At 49.6% G+C, this 9,663-nt stretch overlaps 1 protein-coding gene across 4 annotated transcripts in view; it reads left to right on the top strand.

Annotated features, from left to right (window-relative positions):
- The first annotated feature begins 371 nt into the window (after nt 1-371).
- H6pd (hexose-6-phosphate dehydrogenase/glucose 1-dehydrogenase) overlaps nt 372-9,663 on the top strand; it is a 29,762-nt gene continuing 20,470 nt past the window's right edge. The window contains exons 1-3 of one of the 4 annotated variants that reach the window (XM_036177834.1): nt 372-679; nt 5,856-6,029; nt 7,491-7,629. Coding sequence is in view for 1 of the 4 variants with exons in the window: in XM_036177833.1 (XP_036033726.1) it covers nt 675-679 (5 nt within the window). In the remaining 3 variants the exon portion in view is untranslated. Of the gene's footprint in view, nt 680-5,855; nt 6,030-7,490; nt 7,630-9,323; nt 9,592-9,663 lie in introns of those variants that run through there. The other 3 variants (XM_036177835.1, XM_036177833.1, XM_036177836.1) reach the window with 3 other exon arrangements.

Raw genomic sequence — 9,663 nt, 5'->3', positions numbered from 1 at the left:
ACTCCCAGCGTTTAACTCACTCCTCTGGGTAAGGGAATGCCTAGTGGACCACGCTATTCACTCTATAGATGGGGGACCATGAGGCCTGGGGAAGGTTCCAGACGACAAGCCAGAGACACTGCTCATCCTCTGAATCTTCTCAATGACACATCCACTATCTCCACCCCTAGCATCTTCAGGGGCACATGTGCGTCTCCGTGCAGCAGGGCAGCCCTGCCGCAGACAGTATGACCCAGGTAAGAGAAAAGACAAGGGTGCAAGGGCCGGGAAGAGGCCAAGGGTAGCCGCAGGACGCCAAGAAGCACTCAGAGGCTCCGCCTCCGCCACCGCGCCCGCGAGATAGGGGACGTGCCCAGGCCTGAGACCCCGCCTCCTCCGCGCGCGTTTCGCCCTAGGCTCCGCTGCGCGCGCTCCTGGCGCCCGGGTGAGCGCAGCGCGGGGCCGCGGTGGCCTGAGGCCTGCCCGCTGGGCCCTGTCGCTACGCAGCCTGAAATACTGCGGCATCCCGGGCTGAACTTGGCCTCGCGCCTGGGCGCTCTCGGAGCACCGAGGCGCGGCCCCGCGTGAAGCGCGCACCTGCTGAAGACGAAGCACGGGCAGGGGGTCCCAGGTCCCCCCAACGCCCCGGCCGCTTGTCCTGTTAGCCAGCCCGGGCCACTTCCCGGAGGAGCGAGATGAAGTAAGCTGCACCCCCCTGCTTGCTCTGGGCTGCGCTCTTCTTGCATCCAAAGGCACGCCAGTCATCTGGCCACAGGGGTGGCTCGGGTCCTACGGTGCTCGCCCTAGTCACCGATCCTCCACCCGCAGGCCCCTCCTTCCGCGGAATAAAGGCACCATCACCCCACCCCACCCCACCCCACCCTACCCCTGCAGGGCCTAGGGATGCGGTGCAGTTAGGTGGCGGGCCAGTAGGAGGCGGCCAGACCCCTTCCCTGGCAGCCCTGGGGGCCCAGCGCGCCCTTGTCCCTAGGCTTCCCGGAACGTGCCGCAGAGAGCAGCGGGTGATTTCCCAATGCTTAAACTTTGGCAGCTGCTGTCGCATGAGCGTTCTCTACATATTGACCCAGCAAATTCTTTTCCAGAGGCATGGAGCCTCTGAAAGTCGGCTTTCCCAGCCCTGGATGCTTAGCCGGAAGCAAAGAACTGAAAGTTCCATAGAGCTGATTTAGTAGGCAGTTCACCCCTTCCTTCATGGCCCTTGAAAAGTAACCAGTTGGAAAGCCAGGACCCCTATAGTCTCTGCCGGGAAGCATAGCAGACCGACTCTTTTGAGTTGATGAGGCTAATCTGTATTTTGGGAACACATCACAGAAAAGTGCCTGTTTAAGAGGGTCGTAGTGGTGTACACCTTTAATCCCAGCATTTGGAGGGAGAGGAGCAGAATCAGGAGGCAGAGGCAGGAAGATCTCTGAGCACTCGAGGCTAGTCACACACTGAGACCCTACCTTTAAAAAATGTTGTGTTTGACTTGAGCACAGCTCATTTTAAAAGGGTTTTGGATTTAACAACAACTTTTTTTTTTTTTTTTTTTTTTTTTTTTTTAAATACAAGACGATTTAACAGAGAACAACAGATTACTATTGGCTGTTTGGGTAGATTAGGGACCATTTAAAAAGGAAAGGAAAGATGGGCTGGTAGGGCCCACCCATTTTCCCAGCATTTCTGAGCCTGAAGCAGAAGAATATTGAGCCAGGCCAACCTGGGCTACCTAGCCACACTCTTTTCTCCAAATAAAACGGAAAAGGAGACTTATGAAGATTGCTTTAGCATCTGTGGCCCAGTCCTCCAGATCTGCTAGAGCAGCTGTCCTGGTTTGTAAAGTCAGGAAGACCTCTTACATCATGTCCTCACAAAGTATGTTTTGTTCCCTGATCTGCTTTCTTCTGGCCAGCTATTAAAATGAGGTTGTTTATCCCCATTTAATAGCCAGGGAAAATAATCAAGAATGAAGCCAGAGGTAGGGCCACACACTAACAGCCTTCCTTTTTCTGCTCTTTGGTGTCATTTTTTTCCCCACCTAGGACATGCCCCAAACCTGTGAGCTACATTCCAGTTTATATTTCTTTTCAAATAATGTATTATTTTTTAAAGATTAAAAAATGTGTGTCTGAGTATTTTGCCTGCATGTAAGTATGCAGTGTGTGCAGTGTTCACTGCGTCTAGAAGAGGGTTTGAGCGCTCCTGGAACTGGAGTTATAGATGGTTATGAGCTGCCGTGTGGATGTGGGGAATCAAACCCGAGTCCACCACTGAGCCATCTGTCCAGCCCCATTTATTTTATTTGTATGTGTGTGTGGACGTGCGTGCATGCCTGTGGAGAATGGGAGAGGGAGTTGGAGTCCATGGAGCTGGAGTTACCGCGAGCTGCCACGTTGGTGCTAGGAACTGAACCTAGGTCTCTACAAGAACAGCAAATAATTCTCTAGCCCTCCCCTACCCAACCCCATTTGTTTTGTTTTCATATTACTTATTTATTTTATTTGTGTGGTTGGGTGTTTTATCTCGGAGCATGTCTGTGTACCACATGTGTGCCTGGAAACCTTGGAGGACAGGCGAGGGCTGGAGTTACAGATGGTTGTGAGCTGCGGTGGGAATTGAACTTAGGTCCTCTGCAAGAGCAGCAGGCACCCGTAACTGCTGAGTCATCTCCAGCCCTGCTGTGGTTTTTTTGGGACAAGGTCTTGTTTTGTATCCCAGGCTGGTCTCAAGCTCTCAATCCTTCTCTCTCAGCTTCTTGAGTTAGGGGGTTACAGACATAACCCAGCTCTCATATTCTTCTTCTGGCCAGATGGTAGATTTCTCAAGATCTAAGAAGGGGCCATCCCAGCCCTGCAGCTCTGTTCCAGAGTGATCAGAGGAGCCAGCTGAGCTCTTGTGAGTTGTGCCTTGCAGTTTTCCTGTAGCAAGATGGTTAATTGTATTTGAGGCATTGTGGGAAGTGCCTTCATGATGCTGATGTTCAGTGGTAGAAGCTAGCATTTCATGAGAGCCTACGGCTTGCCAAGCATTGCGCTAAAGTGCCTTACACGGATCGTCTTCGTGTGTACTTATAATGGACTTGCTTTTCTGTTCTGTAGTTGAGGAACAGAGGTTAAATAGCAGCTGCAGAGAGGTACAGAGTTGAATTCCAGATTGTATACTCAGTGTCTTAGCCCACAGAGCCTTTCAGTTTTTACTAAGATACGACTCTCTGTCTTAATATCAGAAGGAGGGATACAAGTCACTATTAGGCAAGTGGATATGGGGCCTTAGCAGAGACCAGTGAGAGGCCATTAGTGTTGGGGGTAATGTGGCAACCTAGAGCAGTGCCTGGCCAGCTGGCTTATGTGAGCCATCGCTGTCAGGAAAACCAGTGACGCTGCACCACGCTGTCTGCCGTGTTCAGGGATGTGACCACACATTTTCTTTCTTCTCGCTCTCTCTCTTTTTTTTAAAGGTTTATTTATTTTTATTTTTAATTTTATTTCTGTGTATGAGTTTTTGTCTGCATGTATGTATGAGCACCACATGTGTACACTGCCTGCAGAGACCAAAAGAGGTTGCTGGGTCCTCTGGGACAGCAGTTACAGGTAGTTACAAGCCATTGTGTCGGTGCTGGGAACTGAACCTGAGTCCTCTGCAAGAGTAGCAAGTGCTCTGGATTGCCGAGCCGTCTTCCCACACATTTGATAGCAACATTGGAGCTTAGTACTTCTGTCACCTCTGAGTTGTCTGACCTTCAGCAAGGTAGGTGACCTATCTGTGTCCTCGTTCTCTGCTACACAAATGGTTGATGATAGTACCTACCTCACAGAACTGGGAGGAGTGAGAGTCTGTCGCTTGTCACGCACTAGGCCTCACATTCGGTACGTGGCATGTGCACCATAAATAGCTCACACTACTGATAGTCTTGGTATAAGCAAGCAGCAGCCGCTGGTGGTTGCGGTGTCACAGTGCCGGAAGTGGCGTTAACGATGTCTTGTGTTCATGCGGTCATTCCGTCCTAGGCATCTTGTCCATGAGGTTACAGTGATCCTGTGCAAATGGTATTTGTTTAGCAGACATCACTGGGGAGCTTGCTGACTACTTGGCCCCGTTTGGGATGCTGGAGATCCTGCAGTGAAATGAACACACCTCTCCCTGTTCAGGCTGGACTTGATTTCTTGGGAGAAAGAGTGGCAGGCAGTAAGCAAGCTCCATGTAATCATCACACAGGGTCCTAGAAAGTGTTAGAGACATAGGGCTGGGGATGTAGCTCAGCTGGTGGAGTGTTGGCCTAGAATATGCTATACATCCAACACTGCATAAAACTAAACATGGTGACACATGCCTGTCACCCTAGCATTCAGGAGACGGGGGTGGGGGGGTGGGGGCAGAAGTTCATAGGGGAGGAGAGATGGCTCAGCAGTTAAGAGCACTGGCTGCTCTCCCAGAGGACCTGGGTTCAGTTTCCCAGCACCCACATGGCAGCTCACACCTGTCTGTAACTCCCATTCCAGAGCACTCCAAGCCCTGTTCTGGCCTCTGTGGGCCCTAGGCATGTGTGTGGCACACAAACATACAAAACACACACACACATAAAATAATTTTGGGGAAATTCAAGGTCATCCTCATAGCAAGTTTGAGGGCAGCCTGGGCTACATGAAACCGGAAGGAAGGAAAGGAGGCAGGGAGGGAGGCAGGGAGGAGGAGGAGGAGGAACTACAGAGAAGTAGGGTGGCAGGAGGTATGGAGTGGAGTGGCAGCTCTAGGGTTTTGTGGGGTGCTCTGAGAGAGCCCGACTGAGCAAATGGTCTTCCTGAAGTTAGTAAGGAGTGCACCATGTGGGCACTTGTGGGGAGTAGGTCAGACAGAGACAAGAGCCAGCACAAAGTCCCTGAGGCAGGAGGATGGGCAGGATAGTCAAAGAAGTGATAGTGAGGAGCTAGAGTGTGTCACCTTCCAGACAGACCTGTGACCAGAGAACTGGCATGATAGGAACCCTGGGAGGGTCAGTGTGGCCCCTGGGCAGACTCACCTCTGCAGGGGCCGGAGGAGGCGGTAGGAGGCAGGAAGGGCCTTCCGTAGTAATGCAGACAGAGGTGATAGCAGGACAGATGAAGACGGTGAGGAACACTGTGCTCCAAACCTCTGTAACTTTCATTGTGATTGTGTGCGCATACGTGTGCACACATGTCGAGGTCAAAGGACAAGTACTGGAGTTGGATCTCTCCTTTCATCCTGTGAGTTGAACTCAGGTTATCAGGCTTGGTGACAGGGGCCTATAGCTGCCCTCAAATATAATCTGAAGGTCGATACTAGTATTTTCCAACAGACCAGACACCTCTAAGGTTTATGATCTGAACATGTGTATGTTTACCGGGGCTTGTGGAAACTGCATTTGAAGCAGGTTGAGAGGTGTGGTGGTACATGCCTGTAATCCCTGTGCCAGGGAGGATGAGGCTGGAGGATGGCAAGTGGAGGCCAGCCTGGGCTACGTAGAAATGCTTTGTCTCAAAAACAAACACTAACCTGAAGGGAAGGAGAGAAGGGGGGAGGAGGGAAGCAGCTAGATTTGAGGTAAATAAACCAGTTGGATTTTGATGTGGGTAAGCCTAGTAAGCATTCAACTAATGTGCCCAGAGGGTCAGAGTGTGGACTGATTGACCACTCTGGAGGTGAGGTGGGAGTGTCCAAACTGGAAATACAGGCTTGGCCACACAGATAGCCACTGGCCGGTCAACTTTGAACAGCTGCTATGTAGGAGGTGTATTGACTTTTGTTCTTAATAGAATTCAGTTGGCTATTCATTGATATAACTTTGATTTGGTAATGGCTATGCTTGACAGCCAGCTGGGAAAACACCCAGAAATTTAGCAATCAAATCTTGCAAACAGGTACAAAGGGACTTTGGGTGACATTCTCTGCCGCCAGCTGCCACCTGAGGAGGCCAGGGAAATGGCTCTTTGAGTGGTAGAGAAGAGCTTGAGCTGGAAGCCCAGGTCCCCAGATTGGCCGCAGAGGACCAAATGCAGATCAAGGTTGATTGACACTCTTGTTTGCCTGCACTGGTAAGTCTGACATCGGACCTCAGAACTAGAGGGGACCTTTGCCTGGTAGGGATGGTTTTATAAATGTTCTTTCATTTCAATTCTTGCTTCCTTCCCAGTTTTTTTTCCCCAGAAACAAACATTTTAGTGCAGAAAATCATAATTTACAAATGAATCACAGTGGGGGCCTATAGCAGGTCCCCTTCCCAATTCTTTTAAAGAGTCCAGATTTCTGGGCCATGATTTGAGGAATCCTTTCTTCTAGCCCTGCCCCCAGGAGTCAGCTTTGTCAAGGCATCTGTTGGAGCTAGGAAAGGGAGGGTTTGTGTGTGTGTGTGTGTGTGTGTGTGTGTGTGTGTATGTGTGTGTGTGTAATGACACCTGATTTTCCTGCTCACTGCTGTGACTAGCCAGCAGCACCAGCCCCATGCTTCTTCCTCTGCTGGCCTGGGCAGGGACAGCTGGCTGGCTGGCCACGCCCCCCTCCCCTGTGAGAGTAAACGGAGGATGGGACTGGACTGTTCACCATGGCTGGCCAAGTCAGTCTTTCACCTTTTGGAATGTTAGCAGGGCCTTTCTTAGTTGAGGGTTGGAGAGCCAAGGGTGTTGAAATAAGATCCTGTGTGTACACTCAGTCCTAATTCTAAATTGAGCCGGTCAGAGCAATGTATTATCACCCAGAGGAGGCCTACCTGTCTTCCTGCTTGCTGACTCCACCTCTTTTTTACTTATTTTACTTTGTGTGTGAGAGTATTTTGCCTACATGTTCATATGTGCACCACGTGATGCTTGGTGTAGGTTTCCCTGGAACTGGAGTTACGAATGGTACGAGCCACCGTGTGGGTGCTGGGAATGGGCCCTCTGCAAGAACAGCAAATGCCCTAAGCTCCTGAACCCTCTCTCCAGCCTCTACCCTCTTTCTTACTTTTCCTTGCTTTTCTTCCTTTTGATTTGGGGTTGCTGTGTAGCCCAGGCTAACCCTGAACTCACAATCCTCCTGACTCCCAAGGGCTGAGATTGTAGGTTTGAGTTACCATGTCCTGTTCCAGCTGTTTCTTGAACAAAATTTGTTATATATGAAATTGTATTCTCCACACTCTTTTTAGCTTGTTTGTTTGGTTTTTTGAGACAGGCTTTCTCTGTGTATCCCTGGCTGTCCTGGAACTCACTCTGTAGACCAGGTTGTAGATTTGGCTTTATATTTCTTGGCCCTATGACCCACAGAGATCTCTGTCTCCCCTAGCACTTCCCTGCCTATATAGATAGGTGGTGGTGTCTCCTTGATAGTATGATGGGGACCTCCCTGGAAAAGCATGGGACCAGTAAACTACCTGGACATACTTTTCCAAGGCGAGGAAGCTGAGGCCTTGGCAGATTAAATGCCTTCTTCAAGGTTGTGTGGTTATTTAGGATGAGGGTAAGAGTGTGGCTGAGAATGATGTTTTCCAGTGTCCATGTTGACGTCTCTGTCCTTCTCTCCAGCTTCTCGGACTGTTTAGCAATGGTTTCCTGACTGATTGCTTAATTAGACAAAGAAGAAAGCAAGGAAGAAGAAAATTCCCAAGTGGGCATTTGGTTTCCTGCCTCTTGACCAGTATCCAGCATCGTGTGCACAGCTCCGGTAGGATATTTTATAGTCCCTTCCTCTCAGTCAGTGAGAAACCCCTCAAAGGTAGCCTCTGCAGCAGCTGGAGGTCAGCCGCAGGGCAGAGAGCCCAGCTCTCACGGTCCTCATCCTGGGAGGCTGAGCTGGCTGTGAGATTGGGAACAGGCTTTCCTCACCAGAGTGCTTGGTGGGGTTGGCTCTGCAGCCCAGAGGTGAGAGGAATGGTCAGTATCTCTCAATAATGGTGTTGTGCCACTCTGGTGTGGGAGATCACTTTATATTTAATTAAATTTCTGTTCTCCCCCCCCCCAGTCAGTGCCTCCAGCTACTTATATTTGAGGCTGGCTCTGAATTTCTGACCTCCCTAATTTCATCTCCCAGGTGCTGGGTTACAGGGGTACATCACCATACCTGGCCTATTTGAGTAGTCTAATTAGTTAACATTTGTCTAGTATTCATTAAAAAAAAAACCCTCGTATTTAGTGTGTGCTACATGCATGCATATCCATTTACTTGCCATGGCATGCATGTGGGGGTCAGGGACCAAGTTCATGGAGTCAAATTTCTCCTTCTACCATGCCAGTTCCAGGGACTGCAATTAGGTTATCATGCTGTTCAGTAGCAAGAGATGCCTTAACTCACTGAGCCCTCTCATCCTCCTGGGGCTGGGGAGGAAGGGGAGAGATGGGGGGGTTATTTTTGGTTTGGAGACAGTCTTACTATGTAGCCGAGGCTGGGCTTGAACTTTCAGTAATTTTGCCTTCGTTTTCTGACTGCTGGGATGACAAGCATGTGACCTCATATATGGTTATGCATGTTTTTGTTTTGCTTTGGTTTGGGTCACATACCTCATCTCTGTTTGTCTTTACAACCCTTCCGTCTTTCAGGTCAGCAGAATCTGTCAGGATTTTTTTTAATGTACTAGAAACTGGACCCAGACCTCACTCATGATAGACAAATGCTCTACCATTGACTGGGATCTTCAGCCCTTTTCTCATTCTTAATTTTGAGACAGGTCTAAGTTGTCCAGACTGACCTCAGACTCCATTTGTAGCCCAAGCTGGCTTGAACTTTTGGCTGTCCTGCTTCAACCTCCCAAGTGCCAGGATCATAGGCATGAGCCGTGCCTGGTTTCTGCCATGTTTTATAGATGAAGAAGTCAGGACCCAAATGGATTAACTATTTTCCAAAAGTCCTGAAGCTAGAAGGCGGGTTAAGCCCCCCCCCCCACCCCCCCATCATGATTGACTAAGAAAGAGGGTTTAGCACGGTGACTTGAGCTTTATGGCTCCATAATTCGTTCCTCCTCCTAATCTCCTCAACTGTGTTGGGGATACTGTTTTTAGGGGTGTTACTTTTGTTTATGTTGCATTTATTTAACTCTGTGAAGCTCTGTTACTGTACCTGTCTAATGCACCTGATGATCTAATAAAAAGCTGAACAGCCAATAGCGAGGCAGGAGAAAGGACAGGCAGGGCTGGGCTGGCAGGCCGAGAGAAAAAAATAGAAGGAGAAATCTGGGAGGAGAGATTGAGAAGGATGAAGACATTAGGGACTTGCCACCCAGCTACACAGCAAGCCACAGAGTAGAGTAAGATTTACAGAAGTTAGAGAACGGGAAAAGCCCAGAGGCGAAAGGCAGATGGGATAAGTTAAGGAAAGCTGGCAAGAAACTAGCCGAGCTAAGGCTTATTAAGAATTAGCCTCTTTGTGTGATTTGTTTGGGAACTGGGTGGTGGGCCCCCCAGAAAAGAGCAAAAACAAACAACAACCTACAACACAGCTGTATTCTGAGAATTACGTCAGAACCACTGGGGCCAGGCAGCACAGCTAAGTCAGCTGGCTCATGTGGCTACCACAGTCAACACGGGGCTTATTTGGAGCCGTTTATGACAAGGAGAAGGGTGAACTAAAGCGTCTGAGGAAAGCTCCAGCAGGATTGTTCTGACGTGGTGATGAAAGCAGGAGGCCAGGCAGGTGTGTGCATGCTTTATTTTTTCCCTTGGTGTGTATGAGTGTTTTGCATGCGCCAGATGCATGCCTGGTATA

Source organism: Onychomys torridus, chromosome 2 (genome assembly GCF_903995425.1).
Source record: "Onychomys torridus chromosome 2, mOncTor1.1, whole genome shotgun sequence".
NCBI lineage: Eukaryota > Metazoa > Chordata > Mammalia > Rodentia > Cricetidae > Onychomys > Onychomys torridus.
This window is presented reverse-complemented; position numbering and strand designations above follow the sequence as displayed.